Raw genomic sequence first — 27,376 nt, 5'->3', positions numbered from 1 at the left:
AAACTCAACTTTTTTAGACCCTTTTCTTCTTCTGGGTTGCCTTGTCCACATAGGAATATCTGATGTGACATTGGGTAATCCAAGGTGAATAAAGAAACCCTTCTAGTTTGTCATGACATGCACCTAGGATTTTTTTCTGTTATATGATTCTTATCAGTATTTCAAGTACAAAGATATTTTTAATTAAAAACAAAAAAGGGTTTATAGCATCTTTTCTCCCATAGTTCTCTTACTGTTTGCAGTGGAAAATACCCTTATTTTTCTTTAAAATTAACAGTTCTATTGATAACTGATTTTTGGTAGTACTGTGTGCAAGAAAAAGGAAGCAAGGATCCTGTTACCTGTGGGTATCATGGCTAATCCCAAAGAATAATACTGCATGAGAACTAGAGTACACTTGAGGCTAAAGCAAAATAATCTCCTAATGGGGTATTTGCTGCTCAAGACAAGTGGCTCTCCTGATGATAACATAATTAAGAGCTTTTCTTAATAACCAGCCCTGCCAGCTACACACTTAGTGAAGCTGCTGGCTCTCACACAGAAGGTGCTTTGATGTCTGTGTGAGTGTGGCCACCATTCCTGGAGCTGCTGTTCGGTGCTGTGAGGGTATCCAGGCTGCAGCTCAGCCAGTGCTGCTTTGCAGCCATGCCTTGAGCTCTCAGGCACAAGTAACAGCAAACAGCACTCATTTGGCATAGAAGATGTTGAAATAACTTCTTCTTAGGAAAGAACTCTGTTCCAGGAGAGCAAACTGTTAGATTTATTTGCATTTACCTCACTAAAAATGCATGTACTTACTGTGGGAGGGGTGGGTGACACGACCACCTAGTGTGCTTGTTTTTCCCATGTGTAAATGATTTGGTTTTGGAATAAGATGTTCCAGTACTGACACTGTGGCCTGAAGTGAGAACTGAAAGAGCCAATGTAAATCTGGGCTCAAAGAGATGTGGGTTCTTTCTTTCTTTTTCTTTTCTATTTTTTTTTTTTTTGTGATTTCATCACATGCAGTATAATCAGCAACCACAATTAGTGTCTTAAGTTCCTAAACTGTTTAGAGCAGATCCTGACATCTGTGTATTACTTTATAGCACGTTTAGGAAGTTCCTGAGAAATTCTTGGAGTTTTCTTTCTCAGTGGGCTAAATCATAGTACTGTTTACTTGCATTTCAGCCACAATAAGGAAATTTTCTAACTAGTCTTGGAATAGGTGAATTTTGACTTCCTGTAAATAGGTTAATGTTTTTTAGAGAATATTCCCCAGTGATTTTCACACATCATTGAAAATTCTTTTGTAGTTTTAGAAAGGGACTGCAAATGTGTGCTAAACGCTTGAGCAAATGCCTCCTTGAAATAGTAATTAAATTAACATAGAAAGCAAATGAAAATATTTAAAACTTTAAATTTCCATCTGTGTCATGGTGAGATCTGTGTGTTACCAGCCTTGTGTCATGGCCTTTTCTCTCTCCCAGGTTCTTCCATGCAGACTTGCAGAGTCCTGGTCTAGTTTCATTTTGCCTCATGAAAGCTTAGTCATTATTTTTGTCACCTGCAGCAAGCAAGCAGTTAAACAGAAATGCTGGCTTTTTGTAGATTGTTGCTTGCTCCCCAGCTGATATTATTTCCTCTAACAACCCATCTCCCCTTGCTGTATCAAATTACTTTTTCCCAGCATTTACCTGGGTATATAAATATGGTGCCATGTGGGTGATCTTTAATACTTTTCTAGTTTGGCTGTGGTCAGCATCCCTGTTTGGGGACAGGGAAGGAAGGATGAAGGAGAGCAGGTGGAAGGTTGGGGAGAACCCCACATATTTCTGCAGCTATTCTCAAGGAGAGACATGATAAAACTCCAAAAGTTTTTTTGTTCAAAGTACAGCAGAGCTCCTGTTTGAAATGTATTTGAAGCTAAATTCTCCTGCCCCTCCAGTGAACTCACTTTGTGTAGCAGTGTGTGTTTTGACTGTGCCAAAGAAAAGCTTCAAGCGATGCAAATAATGGCTTCTGAATGCTGGGTGGAAATAAACTGGGCACGCTCTAGAAATGTAAATGTCAGTAAAACCTCAAGTGGGTTTCAGGAACTGCTTTGAAAATTCACAGATTTGCTCTCACTTAGTCAGGCCTTCTGTTGGGGAAGCTATGTTAAAGGAAGAGATTTTCTCTTTAGCAAAACAGTCTCCATTTTTGTTTGTGAAAACAGAATTAAACAGCAATCTGTCAGCTCTTTACCCAGCCCTGGTGCTGCTCTGTTGAACTGTGCCAGTCAGTGGCCTGGTGCCTTCACCCTTCTAGCACAGAGCTGCTGTCACCTTGGAGGAATTCCTGATGCTTCCCTTTGTGGGATTTAAAAATAGCAACCAGGGGAAGGAAGGAAGGAAGGAAATGCTCTTGGAGTTGCAACATGATAATTTCTGATTGTCATTTTTATCACCCCACCATCTATTAATGATTCCAAGGCCTTTAGTCCCAGCTGAAACCTTACAAATCTTACAACCCTTGGCACACTGCAGCAACAGCAGCAAACTGCAGGGTTCACAGGAGGAGAGCGTGATGGCCTTGGTGTTTCCAAAAGGGAAACTATTTACTGATCACTGTTATGTTCAACTAAGATTTTTACAGGACCACAGCAATGTGCAGTTTTCTTTATTCTTATCAGGAAAAGATACAGAATTGTTAAATAGCAAAGCAAATTGTCCAAGAATGCAAAGGCTATGTCTGAGCTATGAGCACTGTCCCTCCTTCCTCCCACTCAGCTTCTGACCCAGTTGCCTCTCATTGGTCATAACTTCACCCAACAGTCAGGTTTATTTCTTCTTTCTCATGAAAACTTGCAAAAAATTGATTTATATCAGGAAGGATGTAAATGCCATCCTGGACAAAGTTCAGTGGTTCTGGCCATTTCTCCCGTGGCATCTGCTTCTGCAATGATAGTTCATTAAGGGAATTAAAGGAGAGGATTAGTCCAATATAATAAAATCTCCCTCTATCCCAGCTCCAAAGATATGCAAATCTACTTCAAGGACCTTTAACTGCAAAAGATAACTTAACTTAATTTTGGATTAATAAAATGCAGGAATTTTGTGTTTGTAGGTAGGTGTTGCATTTAGTGTCATGCAAAAAAAAAAAAAAAAAAAATAAATCTAGGCAACCCATGTGCTTCTGACACTTTCCAGTGCTAGCAGCCATCCCATTTGCATCTGAACCCCTGAATTTCAATTAAGCCTGTCCTAAAATCCTTCATGGACCTTGTCCTGACAGCTTGCTTCCATGGCTCTTATACAAAATGCCAAAACAGGTGTAAAGTAAATCTTAGCTACCAATGTGTGCATTTTTTTTCAGTCAGTGAAATCTGGTACTGCAGTTTCTCCAAATGCTGTTGTAAATTTTATTAAAATGGAAAGCCAGACACAATAAGTTTATCTCCAGCCATAAAGTATTTTCTTTATCATGTACTGCAGCATTATAAAGAGACAACTGAGCTATGGGAAGAATTATATCACATTTTGGGAAGGAAAATCCTATAAGGTCTCAAAAACAATAAAAATGTTGTAATTTATTATGCACAGCATAATACAATTTTATAAGCTATTTTAAAATTTGATGCTCTCTGGTGGATTAACAGAAATACTGTTGTTTTATTGAGATTAATACTAATTCTAGTAATGTGCATCTGGGGGAAAATGAAATGAGGAGTCTTACCCACCTGAGGATGATTAAAGTGATTTTATTTCCAAAAAGTATGTCTCTCTAGGCTTATTTTTTCCTGTCCTGGATGTTGACATGCAACATTACTTCTACTTTTGATGTAAAAGAAATAGATTGTTATGTGACCTGCCAACACTGGTGGTATGCACTCAATAAGAACAGACATAGAAAAATGAGATGCTGATAATCATCTTGAAAATATAAGGGCAGGAAAGGTCTTAACTTATCATGCACATTAATTTTAAAAATTTGCATTATGACCACATTTCATTTAGATGTTCTCAAGTTGGTTGGATCCAAGTTCTGATTCCTTTGCTCCTGAGATGTAGGCTGTAATTACAGAGCAATATTAATCAACTTCTCCTGGAGATATGGAACTTGCTTCCAGTGAGAACTTTGCAAAACCTGGTCTTTTACATCAAAGGCCACTGTGTCCATAAGGTCTCTTACTTGGCTTAGAGTGATCTAAGGCAGGATTGCATTGCTTGTAAAAAGGGTTTTTAAAAACAGTTAGACTGCTAAATCTTAGTGTTTTGTCATTGTAGTGGATGTGTGAATCTTCAACTTTCAGTTTGTGGAAACTGTTAACAGAGACCTTAATGACTTTTCAAAAATTCAGAAACAACTTTGAGCAAAATATCAGGGTCACCAGAAGTCATAAAATATCAAAATTACTGAACATCGCTTTTGTCATTTTCTAAGGGCCACTGTATGTACTTTATTTGGACTGTTAAATGGATGTACTCAGAGTCTTTCTTTTTCTTGCACTATTGGGACTCTAAAAATAACGTGGAGGTTGTTGGAGCTTTTCTCTTCTCAAAGTTAGCATAGCAGTGGAGGCTTTCTTACTAGAGTTTCTAACTGAGAAAGAGCAGTCTCAAGGGACGGGGACAGCTTAGGCTGTGTCCTGTCCAGTGTCTGAGCTGGTGGATCCAGCACTCGGTATTAACTAGACTGGAGTGTGCCACAGGACAGCATCTTCCTTTCTTTGCTGCTACCACCCATCAGGGGAAGGATGTGGGTCTAGAAGTGGCTGCTTTTGTGTGAGTTGGTTTCTCAGGAGTGGGAGTCCTGGATGGCTCTGGAAGTTAGTAAAATTTACAGTGGTATATCACAGGGTTGCCAGTAATGGCAGGAGATGGAATTTGTGCCTCTGACTTTTGGGATACAAAAATAGCAAGAAACCTAAGCATTCAAAATTTAAAATGCCAGTGGGATTACTTCTGCAGCCCCAATTATTTAAAATTATTTATTATTTAATATCTTAATTATGAGTCTCATTATCTTCTAAACATAGTTTTAAATTATATTATAAATAACATCTTTTTGTTCTAGTGGTTCTGGCTTATTTATGTTCATGGGCTGGCCAGATGCAGGTGGAGAGCAGTTATTTAATATTCTGTTTGCTCCACCATGCCCCAGTGTGGCTCTGTGCCACGTGGTACTCATGACACTTCCTGAAGGCAGGTTGCCTAATTTCCTAATGGACACTCTTACGCCATTCACTGCAATATGACACCTTGATATTAAAAATGATTACTGTTTTATAGGAGGGAAAGTGAGTCACAGGGAAAAGAATTAATGTGTCCTTTTATGCTTCTGTCCAATATTGAGTGCCTAAGATTTTTTGTTCAGAGCACTCAGCATTATGTATCAATTAATGTGATCAGACTGCAACTCCTATTACCTTCAATTGCAGCTGCAAGTACCCAGTGCATTGGTAAATAAGCCCTTGTGGTTTCAAATTCCAAGTCCAGAAAATGAGGAAAAATAATATCAGTGCCTAGCCATTAAATCAGAGACCATTGCAGTGGATTTCTGATAAAGACAGGTTCCAAATCCACCTCTTCACAGCTGCTTTCAATTATTTACATCATCAGACTTCTGCAGGTTTTCTTTAAAACCATTTCTCATGCACTGTGTAATTTTTTTCTAGTAAATGAAGTGATGAACCTATAGGAAACAGCATATTCATGTAATGCTGATTCAAACTGATCTTTTGCGAGTTTCATCTTTTGAACTAGAAGAGGGTGGACAAATGGAAAAAAAACCCCAAAATCCAAACCTCACTCTAATTAAAAAAAAAACAAACAAATAAAAAACCAAACAACAACCTGGAATCCCAGAACTTCCTTTGGGGAAAGGATGGTGTGATAATGTCATTAAACAATTCTGAGATCTGTATACTCAGGCTGAATTGCTGTATTTATTTAGTCTTGTGTTCAGCGCTGAAACTTGGATTGCAAATTTTATTGCTGTTTTGTCCAACAAGGCAATATTCACAAGTTCTTTAATTTATTAAACACCTTAAGATCCCCTTATAAATACATCTTATCTTCCTGTTCACTATTGCACAGCAGTGTGGACAACTGTCAAAGGCAAGGCTGTTGTCAGCTGTAAACTGGTAAAATTGTTAATTAAACAATTGCATGGCATAGATTTTGTTAAAAAATTGCATGAGACTTATCAGATGTTTGAAAAGATGTAAAGGTGTTTTCCTTGAGTGTATATATTAATAATTTGAGGTTGACTATTCAAAATATGGCAGCACTTTGCTACTGGCAACTTTTATGGGTGAAAATAACTTCAATAACAATTTATTTTCCTCACTGTACATCCAGTGGAGCAAAGTCTGTTGGTGCTAGGGCACAGCATGGTGGCTGCTTGGAGCCTCTGAAGGCTCCAAGGAGAGTGTGGATTGAGCAGAGCAGTAGGGTAGCATTTATTTGGGTTCAGAGGAGTAAACTCATGATTCCAGATCTAAAAGCAGCTTTTGCTGTTGCTCATGCTGTGGCTAGGTAAGACATTAAATTTGCCAAGAACAGAATTTCACAGAGAGAATCTTAATGGAAGGAGTAGAGTTGGATTTCAGTATAATTCAATTGGTTTCATAACTCAGGAATCAAGTACAAAATGGGGTTTAAAAACAGGAATAGGTGATTTTTGTGTCCTTCTGACCATCTTCTGTAAAACTCCCCATAGGACACCTCTGCTACTGAGAAAATATTGCTTACTTTTGTGGTTGCACAAATAAAATTCTTTTCTACATGTCTAAACATTGTGGCCATAACTGAACAAAATATATCCAAGACAGGGAAAAAAAAAAGTGAAAGCCTTTTTTATTCCTAAAATTATGGTAATCATGTTCAAGATTGATTTATAGCATGCTAAAATAATGCTAATTTATATAATTTCCTGAAACAAGACCACCAGTTGCACTTGGGGGTAGTTTACATCCTGTTTTGTGATGGTGTGAGCAGGATGTTGCTGAACGGGGTGACTCAGTTCTGACACTGCTGGGGGTGAGACCCTCTCCATGTTACTTGAGAGTGGTGAAAAGCTCCATCCTTCCCTGCACCAAAATGAATTCACTCCTGAATTAAATATACTTGTCCTTTCTGCTGCACTTTGAAGCTTTTCCTTTCAAGTGCAATGAAACATTAGATAAAGCCTTGGGAAGGGAGGAGAGGTTTGGTGTTTTTATTTTTTATTTTTTTTTTTTTAAGACAAACTGTTTGGATAAGGTTAGAGCTTAGCCCACAGAAACAGGGTGGATCTTTGGAAGGAGGCAGGATGTGTCTCTGCTTCCTTAGCTCAGGGGGAGGCATTCTCCTAAACTGAAATGCTGCTTTTAAATTTTGTTCCATTTTAAGGCCTTCCATGGCACGGTTGAAGTTGGGCTGGTTCCTTTTCCTAAGCTCCTTTTATGTGCCCAGCTGTATTCTCCAGGATAAAATCTCATTAGAGGATAAAGTGACATGGCCACATCTCAGTGTGAAACAGTATCAGTACTTTTGTGATGTTAGTTATAGCTCATAAAAATAGTGGGAGTGTAAAGCATTGGATAACAGAGCAAGGAATGTAAAAACTTTAGAGTGGAAAAACCAAATCCATCTTTTACTGAAGAACATACAAGAAATACCTACTGACCAACCATATTCTCCATTCAGCAGTTACCTGCAAATGACAGAGGTTTTCAAACACGTCATTTAGCTTCTGAACACCCTTCAGAATATTTACTGGTGGGTTTTCCTCTCCTGGAGGCTGCAGCAATTCATAGAGTTGATTACTGTACTATTTTTATACAGACAAAACATCTAGTGGCATAAGCAGACACAGCACTCTTCAGAGTTGCTTGGCCTGTTTTAATTAGAGGAAAGCTGTCTGGGAGAGACACTGTTCTTTTCTAAGCATGTGGGTTTTTGTTTTGTTTTGTTTTTTTTTCCCTGCATAAAAAAAAAGCCATTGTTTTTGTTAAAACACATTTAATTTAAAAATAAATTACAAATAACAGATGACATACACTTCTTCATTTATATAAAAAAATCCCAATAATCTGTGATTCAGTGTAAAATGATCACTGGTTAATAATCATGTTTGAAAACAGAAACCTGAAGCTCTCAGATGAGCATGCATTGAAAATAAAATGTCAACAGTCTGAAAATATTACTGATTTGTAGGGTTTGCTTTTTTCTGCTTCCAAGAACTTCTACAGACCTTTGTGTTTTGATCTCTGCATATTCACATGTTGTTAGGTGTGGCCAACAATGATTTTTAAATTTTTTAATATTTTTTTAAAAGAATGTTTAGTTGAAATAAAGTTAGGAGGCCTTGATTTGAGAGTTTGTGTGTGTGCATTAGAATGGGGCTGGGGGGAACACCAGGACATGCCAGGTCTGCAAGTGCTGTGTGGCTGTGCTGAATTGTTACCATGACACTGAGTAGCAGGGAGGTGAGGAGCTGAATCTCCAATGGCAGGAATGGTGCCCAGCAATCCTTGTCTCCTGCCAGGAACACATGCAGAAGTATTCAGGGACTAAAACTTTTTTTTTTACAGATCTGGGTTGTCCTGCAGCTGAGAGGTTCAGATGAATTGTGCTGGGAAGAAAGCTGGGCAGGGCAATATTTACTGGTTGTTTCAGTAAGGTGCACATGGCAAGCTTGCTTTAGGTTTTAAGGATGTTCTGAACAGTAACAGCAGAATTTAGGCTGTAACAAGCCCCACCTGCTCTCCTCAGCTTCTGCACTCCAGAATGTAGCAGAGGTTCACTGCTAAAATTAATTAGTCAAGCTTCATTAAGCCTTTTCCTTACCTGGAAAATCAGCATCATTATGAGTTTTAAATTAAAATTTCACGTGGCATTTGGATAACCTGGTAAGATTTCCTGTTCAAATCTTAACCTGCTGCTTTTTAATAATTTCATCCTCTCCCTCTGCCATGGCATTGGGTTGCTGGCTACCTTAAATTTCTTACTTATAGTGGTGTGTTACATGAAGTAGGGAGAAGGTTGGGAAGATGAGATCTCTGGATAACAGTAGAGTGGATCTGTTACTCTGCCACTGACTCAGGTTGCACCTGAACGGTGAAAAATGCCCCCTTGTGTCATCATTGTCTGATAAAACTTTGTAGTGGCAGTAAGTGTAAGAGCAGGCTCTTCCTTTTTGGCACATTTTCACTGCATGAACCATAGTCTGATTCCAATGATCAGTGAGATGACAGCTTTCAGACTGTCTTTTAAAAAGCCTGCACTTTTAAAATACAAATGTGGGGCTAAAAATTGCCTTACTGCTTAAATCTGTGAAGTTTTGGCTTTGAAATTCTTACCATAGGTGAAAGTGCAGCTTCATCAGTGCCATGGTGTCCAGGCACCAACCAAACCCAATTGTTCTGGCACAGCCTGCCCAGCAGAACTGCCCACACTGGCACCACAAACCCCTGCTTGGATGCTGGATTGTGCATCTGCATTAACCTCTGCAAATTAAGGTTCAATCAGCCTTCTCCAAGAAGGATTTATTTCTTATGACAGAATTAGTTTTTAAGAGTTAGAATTGCAAAGGGCTGCTGCCCACACAACCATATTTTCCCCAAGGTTGTATCACCACACGAATGTATCAGAAGGCTTTGGACTAGATGGAAAACATGCAAGGTCTTTGTCCCCAGAACTAAAGGTCTTTGTCCTCAGAACCAGAAGCAGTGACTTTGTGTGGCCTGTCACAATGACTCAGACTTGAAAGGCAGATTCACACTGCCTTTGACATCCCTTTGACAGGCAACAACAGCCGTGTTAATTTTGGGTGGGAAGCTGCAAGCCTGACTGAAATTTATGTGAGCTCTGTTTGGCCTAAAGCTGATTTCAAGAGCATCATAAGTTCAGGTAAAGCACTTCATGAGATCTGTGGAATGATGTGCTTACAGGGGCTGTTTGCTTTTATCATTTGCTGGATGCCTTTCCTCGTGTAGTTTCTCTGAGGTGAAATTAGCTCAGCCCAAGGCTGGACTTTCTGTTGCTCTTTGTGGTGATCTCAGCTCAAGTCACACCTTCAGTTTTGTCCCAAGGAGAAAATAAAATGAAATCTCATATCTCTCCTGAAAGAAAGAGAGAAGGATGGCTGTTGCTGTTCATACTAATGATGAAGTATTTTTAAGATAAATATCTATTTACAAAAAGTCTAAAAGCTAAAGTTCACCACATTTTGTCTGATGTGATGTTTAGAATCAAAGCATGTCAGAGATGCTTAAAACTGGACAACTACCCATGCCTCTGCCTTTCCCTGAGGAATATAATTCACTGGAAACCCCTCAATGCTTTGGACATGTTGAAATGGTTGACCTTTTCAGGATGGTTTCTCTCCAGCCTCATTCTTTTTATTCTTTACAGAGCTGGTACTGGAGGCTGGTGGGAAGGGGGTGGAATATTTTTCCTTTGCCTCAGATGCAAGCTTCTTTCATGCCATCACACAGGTGAAAGGAATAGTTTCACTCCAAAGAAAACAAGATTCTCGACTGCTGGAGAGAAAAATACGCAGTTATTTTTTTATTCAGGAAAGAATTAATTGTTTATTTTATTCACTAAGAAACAGATCTTTGTTACAGAACTCCTTATGAATAACTAGTACTTAAAGACACATAAACTGCTATCCAGAATGATCTAACACTGGTTGGTGGTAGACTCTAATAGATGTTGTAAATCTCTCTTTTACCACCGACTGTCATTGAGATATTCCCTTATGTTAGTCAATACAGACAGAAACTTCATTAAGTTATTTTTCATCAGTCTTCCCAGCGATACTACAGTTTTCAGCTCAAAAGCTTTGGCCTGCGGCTGTAATTGAAGAAGGAAGTGGATTTCCAGTGGTGAGAGGTGCTGAGGAGTTGCAGGACCTGTGTAAGAGCACAGCACTTTGCAAAGGCCAAACACACATTGGCATCTCTGGAAATGCTCAGCAAGGCAGCTGAGGAGTGTGAGCAGGAGAAATCCCCCCAGGCCCTTTCTGCTCCGCTCAGGGAGGGTTTGCCCCTGCATTCAAATGAGGACATCTCCATCCTTTAGTTTCAACCTACCTACTCTCTGGAGGGATTGCACCTGGACAGGGGAGGCTCCAGGCTGGGAACAATATTGGTGTTAAATGTGCACCCATTTAACCCACCCTGAGGGGCTCTGTGGTAAACGATTCTTTAACATGCACTGGAGGGTACTGCCTGCATGTAAACACGAGATGCTGCAGAGAGGATAAAGACACCCACTACAGGGAATTTATTAAGGGAGCCAGAGAGCTTTTGGTACCAAAGCAGCAGGAGTGGAGCACTGTGGCACAAAAGGAATACAGGGAAGGTGCCAAGTACAGAAAATGCGAAGGGTTCCAAGATGAAGTAATGAGAAGTACTGAGACAGTGTAAAAAAGGGAGAAAGAGACTGCAGGAGAAGCGACAAATATGAAGTAAAACCTGTGTAATATAGATATACAGAGTATGTTATGTAAGAGAAGAATTTGAATTTGATGAGATTATGTAAAGTGAAAAATTTCTTCAACAGCTGAATTTATTCATCTGCACTTTACCCCACTTTCTTATCTTGAGAAAGTCCAAAGAAAGTTGCACAAGCAAAAATCCTCGCAAACGAGGTTCCCTGTGACAGATGCCAGCTCTTCACTCAAAAAGCCGTGCCCAACACAACGCAAACACGTCTGCTGGGACATTTGGGCTGCTTGCTGATAATGATTATTTCTCATAGGGCAGCAATTTAGACAAAGGGAAGCCTGCTGTACAGTGAAAAGGGCTGCCCATAACACTGCACTCTAACAAGAAGCGTGAGGATTTTTACAGTGCAGTAACAGGGAGAGTTTGGACCTTTGTGCCCGCCTGTGAGCGGCCATGCCCTGAGCGCACCCGGGATCAGTGACAAACACCCAGCCTGGCTGGGAGGCATTGCAGAGCCCGGCACGGTACGGATTGGGCCGTGCCGAGTGCCTGGCAGGCATTGCACAGCCCGGCACGGTACGGATTGGGCCGTGCCGAGTCCCGGGCAGGCATTGCAGAGCCCGGCACGGTACGGATTGGGCCGTGCCGAGTGCCTGGCAGGCATTGCACAGCCCGGCACGGTACGGATTGGGCCGTGCCGAGTCCCTGGCAGGCATTGCACAGCCCGGCACGGTACGGATTGCCGCCGTGCGGAGTCCCGGGCAGGCATTGCACAGCCCGGCACGGTACTGATTGCCGCCGTGCCGAGTCCCGGGCAGGCACTGCACAGCCCGGCACGGTACGGATTGGGCCGTACCGAGTCCCGGGAGGGCACTGCACAGCCCGGCACGGTACGGATTGGGCCGTACCGAGTCCCGGGCAGGCATTGCACAGCCCGGCACGGTACGGACTGCCGCCGTGCCGAGCCCCGAGCTCAGGAACACACGCTGGAGCCATGAATCAAAGCCGGTCATGTGACGGAGGGGAGGTGCTGGGCTGGCTCGCAGCCAGTGGCAGGAGCTGATGGGTGGAACGAACGGGGCATAAAAAGACTAACATGACTAACGGGTCCTGGATGCGTGCTGCCTTCCTTTGGATCCACGGGAATGTGGGCTCCGGCAGTTCTGCAGCTCCACCGGCCTCTTGCCTGACACTGCAACTGCTGCTCACAAAGTAGAACCCTGCTGCTCTTTGGTAGGAAGGATAGAGAAAGAACATGGCCTGCATTTTGAAGGTAAATCTCTATCTGTTGCTTGAATGCATTGTTAGAGAGCCCCTCGCCGCTCAGAGACGTGGATTTGGTATGGTCCTAATGCATCTTCGTTGTCTTTTTGAGTCCTGGCTTTGTTTGGCAAATGAATATGGAGAGATTCTGCAACGCACAGCTGTGCTCTGCTTCCCTCTGCCATTCTTTCTCTGTTCCCTGCATTGTCAGAACTGTGAGCTAGCGGGAAGAGAAGTGCGTACTGATCATGGGAGGCGGGAGAGGGGCTCTGGCTTGTCTCAGCTTTGTGTACGCTGGATTCCTTCAGGAGCAATAGCATTTGGGCAGCAGACTTCCAGCACAAAGGACAAAACGGGCAACTTATTTTGTTTTTCCACACGCAGCATTTACTTACTGCTCTTAAAGCAGCGGCTGCAGACGAGCACAGCTATCCCAGCTGCCCCTTAAGCACACACTCCCCTGCTGAATCTGCTCCAGACCCACATGCTCCACACAATTACACTCAGTATTCAACCGCATTTTCTAATTAAGCAACCTCTTTGATAGCGGGTTTTCCCCCTTCATGCCAGCAAATACAAGCATAAACTTACCGTGTGATCACATGCTTTCTCCAGCCTGCTGTCCTCACCCAGGTAAAACTGTTTGGAGCCCGCATGGCATGGGGATGGAGGGAGCATCGCAGCGCTGGGATTGAATGGAGGGGAGGAGGCGGAAGTGCGCTCAGCCGGGAGCGGGCAGCGCGTCCCTGTCCTGTGCCTGCCTTCCCAGGGCTCACATCCACAGCCCTTTGCTACCTGGTCTGCTTCAGATCCGTATGTTAACCTGGTCCGCTTCAGTTCCATTTGTTAACCCGGTCTGCTTCAGATCTGTTTGTTACCTGGACAGTTTCAGATCCGTTTGTTAACCTGGTCTGTTTCAGTTCCGTTTGCTCCTTCCTTGCTGCTTTCTGTGGGTACTTTGTGTGTGTTTGCACTCTGTTTCTTTCAGCAAGTAAAACTGATCTGTGAGTTGCTATTTACGATCTGATCTTCTAGCATGGAGCTGATTATCTCAAACTTTGTGATGGCCTGTTATAGGAGTTGCTTTCAGTGTGTTAGTAAAGTGGATAAATCGCAAAACTTTAAAACAGCTTTGGGATAATGAACATTTAGGTGTCTCCATGAATCCAGTCCTTAGCACTACTTTTGGGCATTCAGCTTTGAAAAAAACTTATTATTTTGCTGCACTCTTTTCCCCATTCATTCATCCATTCATTAATTCTCAACTAGTGAGTCTATGGTACATGGATGTTTTTTGTGTTGTCTGTCTTGTAGGTTGTGGTAGCTTATGTTAATAAATCTGGCCAAGTCTGCTGCAAGTGCAGAAACTTCCCTGAACTAGCAGGTTCTGCTTGGAGCTAGGGGATAACCCTGAACTAGCAGGTTCTGCTTGGAGCTAGGTGATAACCCTGAACTAGCAGGTTCTGCTTGGAGCTAGGTGATAACAAACTCCTTTAGTCAGCAGTAATGCAGCTCAGAGTTGTGATTTGAGATGAGAAGATGTGGGCTCTGTGAATGGAGCCTGGTTTCATAAAGATAAGCATGTGCATTCCTGTTTAAACACTCCCTACGTGACTTTGGTTGGATCTGCCAGTGATCAGAAAAACAGAATTTCTTATTTTATAAAAATTCTGTGGCAAGATCACATGCAAAATCTTCCTTTTGGCCATAAGAGTTAAGTAAGAAGCCTTTTACAAGAAAACTCCAGTGTCTCTCTTGCCCTCCTAATTGTTTCCTCTGCAGTCTGGTGACACAGCCTGCCACAAGCATGACTGGGAGTTTGAATTATAATGCAATAAAAATCTTCTGTTTGCCTGGGCCAGGAACTCCATTTGGTTGTTATTCTGATGATTAAATCAATAGATTAATTGGTATTCCTTGACAGACAGCCCTCTTCCAGCTTAATTCTTAATCTTGTTAAAACAGGCAGGTGCAAGGATAAAAAGTGAAACAGATATGAGAAGATTAGCATTGCCATAAGGCAAGCTGGATTTTCTCTGACAAATATCCCACAGGAGTAATTTAAATGTCTAGCTCAAGATACTTACTTGTATATAAGTCTTTTAATGTAATGTCTAAAGCTTTTTCCCTAACAAGGAAATTCAAAATATTATATAAATTTTGACATAATGCTAGGCTCATTCCTTCCTGAAAATACAACCTGTTAGCTACACCCTTCCTTTTCCCTGAGGTTTGCCCCAAGCTTGTGTGGAAACAGGAAAAAAACCTCCAGAAATCTGTAGGTATGGATTTGAAATAAGTGGTTGCACAGTGGATGGGAAGCCAGAACAGCTGTGTCTCCTTTCCACTTCAGCCCTGAGTGTCTCTCTGACTCTGCCTTGTGGCTTGCCCTCATCTCTTCCTAGCTTTTTAGCCCCCTGACAAAGATGTTGAGACTTGCTGAATGTTGGAGTTCCATGTGAGTGAGAGTTTAGCATAAATGAGATTGGATAGAGGTGTCTGTAAAGCGCAGAGATCAGGGGTGGTGGTTAATAATTACCTGTAGTTACTTGGAGTGGGTGTGAGTGTGTTAGAAGAGGGTGTCACCTTTAGATGTGAGCATCTCCTTGTACGCTGACTACTGCATGAAATAATCTCTGTGTGCAGCCTGTGCAAAAATGATTCTCCCTGAGGGTGCCTGCTGTCTCCCTGGTGTTTGTTGTGCACTCTTCCTAGGTAGGAGTGATGAGGATGTTACTGATGTTATGTGGCTCCAGAAACTTTGCCTTCTAGTCAGTAGTGGGGCATTCTCAGTAAAACCAGTGAAATTGTTATTTTGAGGCATTCTCTCCTCTGTTAAAGAAAAGCAGGGAAAGATGCAAGTTCTAAAGTGCGTGTTGTGTTTTTGTTTTCTCTGTCATGACTTTAAAAACATGCCAAGTAGCTGAGTGAAGTGTAGGCACTTTTTGGAAGCAAACAGTTGATCTTATGCTGGTTGCTATGGTAGCTGCATGTCACCTTGCCAGCCACTAGATTAGCAGTGATTACTAGTTATGCAGTCACTCCTGTCCCTAATGATATTCAAGTCCCTAAATTCCACTATATCTGCCAGTCACTCTTGAAGATGAGGACAGATTTCACACAATAAATTACTTCCTACTCCACTTCCTGCATAATTGAAAAATAATACTTCAAAGTATGTGTCATTTTATGATAAATACAGCATGAATGATAACACTCTGTAAAATCGTGATATCCCCCAGTGAAGACTAGACCATGATATTTTAAAGCAAATAGGCCTTGGTAACTTAGTTGGCGCATGCTGCGCTTTGCAGGAGATTGTGTCTGACCCTGTCCCCAAACTCTTCTTTTTGAATGGAAGTTTTGAAGATGATGATGGTGCTGGGTTATGTTGTCATCCGAGTACAATTTTCACTGGGTAGGCTTCATGTGGTAGAGTTTAATAAACAAAATCTGAGTGTGATGTACAGTGAGGGCTAAGCATGAAATCTGTGAAGACACTTCCTTCTGGTTTGTGTGCTGTGTATTTGCTGTGCAGTGAACAACAGAGGTTTCATGTGCCTGGGGGCTGGATTGACCTTCCATCAGCAGGGATCACAAACCTTCAGCAGAACTCTGTGGTCTAAATGTTATTTGCATAATGTGAGGTGATGTTCTTATTAACACAGCTGATTGAGGGTCCTCTCAAAGTGAGCAGGTGGCCAACTAAAATTTATAGACTCTTTAATATTTTAAAAATCTAATTTAAAGATTGAAAGAACTATTTTGCAAAGCATAACTTACAGGTTTCAGACAAGCAAAAGCCTTCAGCACAGGCTTGTGGCTCTTTTGCAGGATGTTGCCAAAGTTGCCAGTACCTGTGTGTTCGTCTACAATTCTTTTACATGCTTCCTCTCCATGGTTATCTCCACTGGTTTAATTAAATTTGCAGGTTGCATTTTTCCCTTAGTGCACATAGTGAACTGTTTTTGGCAGGAATTTTCTTTCAGAGTTTTTTCTGAGTGTTCAATGGCCTATGTCTGATTGGGGTCTTCAGACACTGCAGTAATACAGATAATATTACTATCTACAGGCATATGCTCCATCTGCACTTTTGAGACTAAAATAGCAAAGCTGATCTCATTACATTGAATTTTTCACCCTGGCAAGTAGCTGTTCAGAGGGGAGAGACAGAAGGTCTGAAAGGATCTGATCCCAGTGTTTGGATGCTTGTGATCTTGGATATTTAGTTATTCGTTTGAATTTTTTTTAACCTCTGTGTTCATGACAATGAGTGTAGATATTTCCTCCCAAGTTTCTATATCATCAAAAGCACGTTCTCTGTTTCAGTCTGCTCTGTTGTGCAAAGTGGGCTGTGAGTCTCACCATAACTCCATTCTCTATTGGAGATTTCCAGGATGCAAACATTTCCATAGACTTGACCTCTATATCCTGCTTGAATCAGGTCCAGGATAATTCACATTCTGCCTTGAGTGTTAAATTGACTGCAGCAGTGTTTATGCATGGTATCCATCCATTCTCCTGTGCTGAGAGCTGTGCTTGGATCCTCTTTGATTCTCATGCTGTGCTCTTCCTCCTGCTGTGACAGGAGATGGAGGGATCCCTGGGAAAGGAGCAGGGGTGACCTCCCCTGCACATGGGAGATGCTGCACTGATGGGCCAATTCCCAGAATTTGCTGCAGGTTTGCTGTAATGTGAGCTCCTACTTCTTTTTTAGTGGTTCTACATTGTTTACCTCTAAATTGCTCCAAAGTAAATGAAGCTGCATTAATGAATGCCAATGTGCAGGGCTGGGATTTGCTCTATCATGGTCCAGTGGTGCTTAATTACCATGTGAGATTTTATGGAGTGCAGTATATGGAATTTCATAATGTGCTTTTTGTTATGTTCATTTCTTGAAAATTTAAGGAAAATTAAATTCTGAGAAGTATAGAACTACTTTTTGCTCTCACTTGCAATGACATTAAACTAATCATACTTTAAGGACAATATATTAGCTCCCTTCCAGAAAGACAGCATCCAGTCATTCTAGTCATCCAGGGGGACTTGCTTTGGTTGAATGAATTTGCATTTGATGCCCATGTAGCTGAACCAAGAAAACCTCTAGTTTTCAGCATGCTTCAGTTGGTTTAAAACTGGAGATTTGTGTCTGACTTGGAGGTGTGAAAAGTAAAACCACAAAACCAGCATGAAGTTATGATGTGCCTTATACACTCAAGTAGTTGATAAAGCAATAATGGAGAAAGGTTTTTGTCTTGCATTTCATCTTCAAACAATGACGTCTGTGTCCCTCAGACGTTTGTTCCCCCCTAACCAGGGGCACACTGCCTCTGTATGCTGTTGGAGCAGCTTGGTTTAAGGAAAGGTGTCCCTGCCCAAATTGATTTGGCCAAATTGCCCAGTTGATTCTGTGATTATCAGGGGTATGGAATCACATATTAAAGGGAATTGTATCAAAATTGAGCCATTGTAAACTTGTGCGTGAGCTTTGGTGGTTTATATCTTGTTCATTTTTTTTTCAATTTCCATTTTGAAGTCCTGAATGCCAGATAACTTGGCAAGCCAGAGTAGGACATAAACCATCACAGAAAGCAGCAAATTGCTGTACTTTGACATAACGTATTGAAGTTCCTTGAGATACAGGGTTTTACAGATGGGTTATTGCCTATTTCTAGTAACATGGCACCCAAAAAGAAAAGCACACCTTGTTTTCTTTCCAGGCATTCATGATTAATTTAAGGGAGCGTGAAATGCAGCTAAAAGACCCCATATTTTAGGTTTTAATCACAACTATCACAACATCTGTGTGGTTAATTTAAAAAGGCAGAGCTTTTTGGGCATTTTGTCTGTTCCTTTGCCACGTTTCATTCCAGCAGTATCTTACGAGCCTTCCAGAAGTCTAATACTAGACATGGTGAACTTTCCAGGATTTGTTTTCTCATCTTTTCCCAGGAATGCAGTGTCTACGCAGCAGATTGACTTTTTGTTAAGAGGATTTTTTTCTGTGTCTGTGGCTTAAAGTGGAAAAAAGTTTTCTGTGTGTTTTCTAGGGAAGGTAAAATGCTTACACCTTAAATGGAAAGTGAATTTCTTTATCTTCCTGGTGGCTAATGCATAAATAAAATTTTTGGACCAATCTGCTCCCCAGAGCAGCTTCTATCATAATATGAAGAGCTATTTTGTGCAAGAAAAATTAGTGATTCTAAATTTATTTTGAATTTTTAGTTTTACTTTCAGATATTAAACAGATAATTTAAGTTGTGGTTGTTATCCATGACAATTTCCCAATACTTACTTCTGCCTATCAGCTGCTCTCCATCCACATTCGGATTCATAACACAGAGAGTTGGAAGTGTGCACATCCATAACAATGAGGTGGAGGTGTGTTTTCTGTTGCTAGTGATTGAAACTTCTCTGAGGCCTCTGACCAGGACCTAGGAGAAATTGATCTTTTGTGGAGATCTGTAAACTAGGTGGGGAAAGGCAGCTGCATTTATTGGATATATTCTCAATAACTAAGGCAAAACACTGCCTTGAGCCTGTCATCTAAAAGCTGAGGGAGCACTTGCTTTGCTGTTGTCAGCATCAAATACTCAGATGGAATGAATTTGATGTTGCTTTGGAGGAAAAGCTGCATTGCTGCATTTTTTTTTTCGTGGTGGTTCTTGTAAATACCCTGTGGACTGCTGAGAAAGAATGACCACTGCTTTTCCAGTAGCTTCCCTGGTTTCTGTGAATGGGAAGTATAAAAGGATGACGTGTGACTGTAATGTGTGTTGTGTTCCTCAATCTGTGGACAGAATAAATTATGGCTGGATGAGGTGAGAATTGCTTTGAGTGATCTCAGGAAATGTTAAATATTGAGCTGTCTGTACTCCACCCTGCCCCTTCAGGAAGATCCTGCAAATATTGCCTTTACGTGGTTACATACCTGCGTTTGATGGCAGTGTCCCAAGTTACATTGAGTAAATATCCTTATTCTTGTGCTCTCCATTCATGTGCTTTCTGGGAGCTGTACAGGTGTACTAAAAACATGACAATTTTTGGTTTATATATTTGAAAGTGAGTAAAATACCATTCTGGATATTCTTTTTCACGTTTACTATTGAGAAGAGCAGAGGTGAGGCAGGAACTGAACTGGAAGGGTTTAGGAGATAAGATCTTGTAAGTGATGCTGTTCAGGAGCAGTGGTTTATGTGATGTAAAGGCAGTCCTGTTAAGCAGCTCTTGTTTACCTGCATAGCATGTGTGACATTTAAAATTAACATGGGAGCCCTACACTTGCTTACAATTAAATGAAGTAACTTCTTACCAAAGATATGCTTTCAGCAATTTGCATTAACAACAGGCAGAGGAATGCTGGCCTAGGCAGGTAGGATGGCAGGTGTGGAGTGGTTGGAAGTAATCAGAAAAAACATGTTTATTTCATGGGAACAGCAATTTGGACAGAAGATATGTGAATGAATTATTTATAGTTCCTGCCTCTTCTAATGATGTGTTCCTTGCAGTGTTTGTTTGGTGTAGGATTGGGTAGCTTATCTCTCTTTCTTAAATTCTCGTCCTTAAAATTATATATAATCTCAATACTAGGAGCTGTTTGCCAAGGCTTGGGCAAAGAGAATGTCCCCCTGAGCATGTAACAACATGAGACTTTGTTCCATGAGGTTTGGTGATTTAATTCTAAATAGGAAAAGCCAGAAGCCAAATACCAATTAATTTTTTTAAGTTTCACAACCTTTTGTAAGCCATCAACTTCTAGTTTCCTCCAAATCTATTGTTCAGCCAGATTTGAACATAATTATTTTTTTGGAATGAGGGGCTGCCATTACATTGAAGAAATAACAATGTGGATCTATTATTAACCCTTTAATATACACAGTGGTATTATTACTAACCTGTTGAGGCCCTTAGAGTGCTTCTTGGTGTCCTTCCAATAATTATCAGTACATTATTTTACATTAGATTATAAAATTATGTGCTTGTGGTTTGTGTATGTACTCAAAGTTACTGTGAGCTGGCCCTTCCCCATAAGTGGAAATCCCTTTATCTTTAGATTAATTCAAGAAGAATGAAAGGCTTTTGTGTTTTGATGTGTTGTTTTCTGCTGTGGGGTGCAGTTACACCAAAATAAAGTTCCTATAAAATTCTTTTTGGTTTGATTTGTCAGAGGACTAAATATTTTAATTCCAGGTTATGTGTGTCCACAATGGGGCTTGTGTGATTATTTAAATTCCTTATAGTTTTACTAAACTTTTCTACCTCAGTCCTCAGAGCCTGTGGATAAGTTATTTACAAGTTACTTCATGTCAGCTGATTGTTACAGTTTTCCTGTGTTTATATTCAACTCTGACAAGCTAGTCAGGTTAAAACCAGCTATTAACAGAAGAGAGCTTTCTGTTACTGCTTCTTATGTGGAAACAAAAAAACCCAACATTTGAAAAATGGAATGGAGAATGAAGCTGACTCATTCTGTGGGATCCTTGGGAGCTGTGGAATGTGTAATGTGGGGAAAAAACTAGTGGAAGACACATCTTTAGTAACTGGGAAATGCAAGTTTTGCCAAAAGAAAAGCTTTTGTAACTTTTTTCCATATGATTACAGAGACAATTTCAGACAGCTGTCTCTGTGTGTGTCTCTTTTCCTTTTCTGCATTTTTTTCCATTTTCTTCCATGGGATATAAAAATATTTTTACAGAAAAAATAGTTTTACCCTACTAAATGTTTTTCTTGAGGGCAGCGGTTGGAAGAAAAAGAATACTCCAAACCAGAGAGAAGAAATGGCACTTTTTGGGAACACTTATTGAATAGCATCTTTACTTTATTGTGCACATTCTCTCAGCCAGTGTTAAGTTTTCTGTACCTGTTACAGGGACTTGGAAGTCTGTCTCTCCAGTTCCCAACTCCTGTTAGGAAATGGAGTTTATACTGTGTTTTTACTTGGTGTTTGCTGCCACTTGCCCACTCATATTTCGTTGAGCCAATTAAAAGTATCTTAGTGGTTTTACCAGGTCACTTAAGGTGAAAACAGAGAACTGAGGACCTGGAAATGCCATTGAAGCTTCCCCCACTCTAACCATGCTTCTTCCTCTTGGGAGCCCTAAATATGAGTGTTGTTTTTAAGATGAATTAGTCTCCTGATTATTGCATTTGTCCTGGCTGAGAAGGTGGTGCAAGTATGAGAGTGTAGCCTAGAAGGGGTCAGGAAATCCTTATGATATTCCTACTACCAAAATACTCCTGCAAGAGTAGGAGCTCATACTGTTAGTAGAAATTGCTTGCCAGTGTATAGTAAATAAGCCCAGACTGGATCTAGCCATTGTTTAAATGGGGGGTTCTGTAGCAGAAATTCAGCTTTATTTTGTGGAGACCCTGCTGCCCTGAGTTACACAGGAGGCAAGGCACAGTTTGATAAATTGGTGCCTGCTGAGTGCTAGAATATGGTTTTAGTGTGTACAGAATGGAAAAAAGGGAGTGTTTCCTATTTTGTGTGATCCTGATGGAGGTCATTGTTTGTCCTGGGCTTATAGCACCTATATAAGGTGAGCTGGTTCCACACTGTCCAGCTTTGCTGGACGATGCCCCTGGACCATCTCCCATGCCTGTAGGTGCCACCACCTCCTCACCTGCAGCCCTGCGCAAACTGCAGGTATCACAAATATTTCCATTCTTCCACACTTGACTGAATCTAAGCCTAATTCATTTAGGAAGCTGTAATGTGTTCCAATAGCATTAATGCTGCAGTTTTAGACAGTAATTGTACTCAAGCAGCCTTTTAGACAGTTAGTGACTGCGCCTGTTGAATCTGTGCTTTTAGGCCCTTTATTTCTTCAGATATGGTCTCTTACTCAGCAAATGAGTGTGTATATGTATATATAGTCTTAAAATGTTGGGTGTTCTTTTATGCTTCCTGTTTCTGCAGATCATGGATTTTATTTCTATCACTGTGTCCCCCAGCCAAATTTTTCTAATTAAGAAAATGATTACCCCTTATTGCATCAGTCAGAGAGCTTGGTGAGCTATTCAAAGTCCACCCTACTTCAGTATGTTTCATATTGTGGTCAAACAAGACTAGACAAAATTTTCCCTTCTTGGATCCTACAAGAGCAAGAGACAGCAGTGACTGCACTGTAGGTGGTCTTTATTGACAGAGTGATGCTTGTCTGACAAATAAAAAATTCCAGAGGTGAAGCTCAACTGGCATTTTGTTAAAGCTTTACTTGCATAGCATTCTTTGCCTCTTGGTGAGGCTTGTAAAATGAGTGTTTCTGAAAATTCAGCTTTCGGTATTAGCTACAACTGATGTTCCACTTGGTGGCACTTTGGAATTAACAAGAAGATTGACTGTGCTTTTTTTCCCCACTGAAATCTTGCATGAGACCTTATTACCACTCCCCATTCATTGATTCCAGGGGGAGAAGCTGACTTTGGTGTACTTGTTCTGAATGCAAACTGTGAGAGATGTTAGAACTCCTCTATTTTGCCTTTTACTTCAGATCCTCAGTTTCAAATCTGCCTGAGGCCTTTGCAGTGAGGAACAATTGTACAGTGAAAAGCTTATCCCCCAATGGGCCGATATAATCCAGGTCACAGATACTGTGGAAATGGATGATAACTTGTTTTTACCTTTAAAATCTGCAGGAAAACATTATCAGTGACAGTGAAAAGAAAATGGGATTTGACAGGGTTGCTCAGTTTGTTTTTTTTTCTTTCTGCCCCATCTTTCTCTCAACGGGAAGTCCCAAGCCCCTCATGAATGAGGCCAGAGAGTTGAATTTCCTTCTGGGCCTCAAGGCAGGTACCAGGGCTTGGCAGGATTTTGGTAATGGTGCCATTAAGCATCCCTTGTGTTTGCAAAGTGTCTTGTGAAGCATTGCATGAAAGTGCTCTCAAACAAGCTAGGGAAAGATGCCATCCATTTATGGAAATAAACATTCTTGAAAGAAGGAAAATGGAAAATTCATCAGTATGTTAGATGAAACTGTGGGAGGTCTGCTTGAGGAGTGTCTATGTGGAACTAAAATAGAACAAAAACTTGAACGTTCAATTGATTTAAAAATATTTATTGTGAGGAAACATTTATTTTCTTGTGCTAAATGAAAATGAGTTTTGAAATTGTTTAGTTTCCAATTGCTATGACTCTGGCGGCCTGAGATGTGTGATTACTAGTCATGTATTTATTTCTTCAATCAGTAAAGTGTTCTGTAAACAGCTGTGCAGTTTATGAATTGTTAGTTTTATTGTTTATCAGTATTTTATTACTAATTTGCTGTTTTCATAGGATCATAGAACAGTTTGGGTTGGAAGGGACCTTTAAAGGTTATCTCATTGCTTGGACTAGATATGTTATGGTGACATTGATCTAATGTTTCCCTTTAGTTGACATAGTTTTGGTTCAAAATAGTGATTATTCATTTTATGTAAAGGAGTTATGCTTTGCTTTTCAAATCAACACTTGTGACCTTTCATCCAGACAAAATGGGGAAAAAAGCTTTACTTACATAGCACTAGCATTGCTTTACTTCATCTTCTCTGCCATCTGTAGTTGGGAAAAAAGTGAGATAATGGGATCTGTGTTGAATCATGGATATGGTATTCCAGGCAACTGGAAAGACTGAAGCTGTTTTTCATACTTCTGTAACTACTAGAAAGGCAGAGTGCAGAGGAATGTCATTGGTAACCAACTCACTGTCTAGATAATGTTCTTTAATATGCCCTGGAGTAAAAAGCATAAATTATTTTTGTGCTTTAATAGGCATGTTTTCTTTCAGGAAAAAGTACTTATAAATTCAGTTAGAAAGGTATTAAAAACTTCAGAAAATGAATCAGGTTTTGCTGATCTTCTGTGAAAAGTTCCTTCCTAATATTCCATTTATATGATTGCAGACTATGATAATAACTTAATTATTGTGATATATGTACAGTATTTTTAGGTAAATGTAATATACTTGCTTAATAAATTTGTTGGTTTTGTACTTCTATTAGGCATCTATTTTCCATGCAGTCCGTGAGGAAAGGTAATGAAATATAATAAGGGCTGTATCCAAAGCAGTGGAAGGAAGTAATTAAACCTAATTGAAGAAATTTCTTTGAACTATAATAGCAGATGCAAAGAATTAATTCAAAGCAGATTAAGGCCAATGCATGCTTTGAATTGCCAGCCTGCAACTAGATAAGTATTACTGTTATTTAAATGAAGTTATATGAAAGTATCTTCTGAAAACTGAGTCTGGCAATCAGGTCTAAAAATAGACAGTTGGGTTAGGTTTTGATAAGGAATGTCACTTCTTTTTCCTAATTTATTAGTCTGCCAGTCAGAAATGAAATATTAGAAATGCTGTGTGCATCTTATCAAACAACTGCACTAGGACTGGGAATTAGCTTGGGCTATCCCTGAAGGTATTCTCTGAATGGCAACTTAATCATCAGCTGTGACAAGCCCTTGCTTGGAAATTACAGGAAAAACTACTTTAATGATTTGGAAGTAAAATTATGTGGCATTTAGAAATGTTACCTGAGAAGTTTTAAATTTTCTTCTGTCTTTGTACTGTAATTTTCTAATGGATTTCACAGTCGGTTGTACATTAGAAGCTTAAATTATGCTTTTTTGTACAATACACAGGAAAACATATGGGCTAATATTGCACAGGAGACTGAATATGAAAATTTATATGAAAAAGAGGTAAGATAAAGTTAGTTTTTACAGCACATTTTATTTCTTTGCAGAACTGATGCAAACAAGAGAACCTTCAGATTTATGTTTAAATGTTGGTTTCTTACTCTTTGAAACTTTAGAATTGGTAATTTCTTTCCACCTGCACAATAATTCTAAATCAAACGGGATGTCAACTGACATAATATCTCAACTGACTAACTGATCTGTTAAACCTGTAAGTAGCTAGGAGTGAGTGGATCCTTTTCTCCCCAGACCCACAGTGTGGGAAAAATAGAGGAGTGAGAGCTCTGAAAGACAATCATCCTTAAATCCTTGAATTTGGCTGATGGGCTGAGTGTGGTGGTTGAAACTGAGGCAAAAGCAGTGGCTGCATATGGATAGGGTTTTCCAGCACTGGAGTGGGAAAATGAGAAGCCATAGCCATACTGGGAGATGTCAACCATTAGGAAGAAATAACAGGTTTATAGTCTGGGCTTTTTCTTTTTCTTTTTTTTTTTTTATTTTCTGTTTTAATGTTATTGTTGCTATTGAAGTACTTAACAAATGTAGGCAACTGAAGTAATATTTACTGCAGAGCTGTGAGAGAGACTGCACTTTGTTTTCTTGGTGTTAATTTGTAGCTTAGACTGTTGCTAATTCATGGCACAGGTGGGATTGCATGACACTGTATGCATAGTGCCAAAGACAGCATCACCAGGGTTCCAAAACTGTTTTTGTTGTGACAGGAAAGAAAAGTTGGCTTCTCCTTTCTGTGTTACAACACTTTGTTTTATGCGTGTTGGTTAACAAAATATAAATCAAAATGTTTTGTTTTGTTTTGCCTCTTGCCCTGCGGAGCCAAGCCGTGTTCCATGGGCGCCAGGCACAGTGAGTGCGTGCCCCGGGCCGAGCCTGTGCCGCCCTGGCGGGGCTGTGCAGGGCTCGCTGCCTCGCCAAAGCCAGCAGTGGGTGCCACCTGGGAAGGCTCCATAAATGAGGCTGCCCGAAGGCATTTCTTGTAATGACAGCCTGTCATCTGGCTTAATTAAGGCCTCTCTTCAAAAGAGAGGCCTTTAACTATGGATCTTTAAAGCTTGCCTCTTGCCTGGTAAACATAGGCACCCAGGGGAGATCAGGGCTTGCCCCCGTTGTTTCCTGCTGCAGGCCAAGAGTAATTCTGGAGTGTGGCAAAACAAATGGAGTACACTTGTTGGATCCAGTTTGTGTCAAGTTCTGGGCCCCTCAGTTTAGGAGGGATGTTGAGAGCTCAAATGCCTCCAGAGCAGGGCAACACGGCTGGTGATAAGCTTGGAACACAAACCCTGTGAGGAATGGCTGAGGGAGCTGGGGCTGTTCAGCCTGGAGGAAGGGAGACTCGGGAGACCTTGTCATTCTCTACAACTCTCTGAGAGGTTGTTGTAATCAGGTGGGGGTCAGTCTCTTCTCCCAGGCAATAACTGACAGAACAAAAGGACACAGTCTTAAATTGCGCCAGAGGAAGTTTAGGTCAGATGTCAGGAAAAAATTCTTCACTGAAAGAGTGATTGGGCACTGGAATCATCTGCCCAGGGAGGTGGTGGGGTCACTGTCCCTGGACGTGTGTAGAAAAAGACTGGATGTGGCACTCAGTGCCGTGGTTTAGTTGATGAGGAGCTGTTAGGTCATAGGTTGGACCAGATGATCTCAAAGGTCTTTTCCAACCTGGTTTTCTATAATTCTGTGATCAGCTGCTGTGGAAGACTGTCTACTGCCCCCATTCCCTAGAACAAATAGCAGGCATGTCTGTGTGTATGGGAAGTTGGGATGTGTGTGCCTTCTTTTAATAGGAACTGAAATTAAAAGTGAAAAATCCCTGAAGTCTGAGGTTTGTGCTTTGCAGAGGATGGTGGGAGGCAGATGGCCACCCACTAATGTCCTAGTTGTTAGAAAAGAAAAATCTTGTGAATCTGAGGCCACTGGGTGTGCCTAGCCTGGAAAAGCAAAGACCTGGGGAGCAGCTTTTGGCAGAGTTAGAAGAGATGAAGCAGGTTTTTCTCACAGGAGCATAGTGGGAAGTGTCA

The 27,376-nt window shown here is 40.8% G+C and overlaps 1 protein-coding gene across 1 annotated transcript in view; it reads left to right on the top strand.

Moving 5' to 3' along the window:
• The first annotated feature begins 12,436 nt into the window (after positions 1-12,436).
• Positions 12,437-27,376, top strand: part of ST6GALNAC3 (ST6 N-acetylgalactosaminide alpha-2,6-sialyltransferase 3) — a 214,270-nt gene continuing 199,330 nt past the window's right edge. Inside the window, exon 1 of the mRNA XM_063165886.1 lies at positions 12,437-12,674. Coding sequence (XP_063021956.1) covers positions 12,657-12,674 — 18 coding nt within the window. The 5' untranslated portion in view covers positions 12,437-12,656. The remainder of the gene's footprint in view (positions 12,675-27,376) is intronic.

This window comes from Melospiza melodia, chromosome 11 (genome assembly GCF_035770615.1).
Source record: "Melospiza melodia melodia isolate bMelMel2 chromosome 11, bMelMel2.pri, whole genome shotgun sequence".
Lineage (NCBI taxonomy): Eukaryota > Metazoa > Chordata > Aves > Passeriformes > Passerellidae > Melospiza > Melospiza melodia.
The sequence above is the reverse complement of the archived record's forward strand: the minus strand, read 5'-3'. Positions and strand labels throughout refer to the sequence as shown.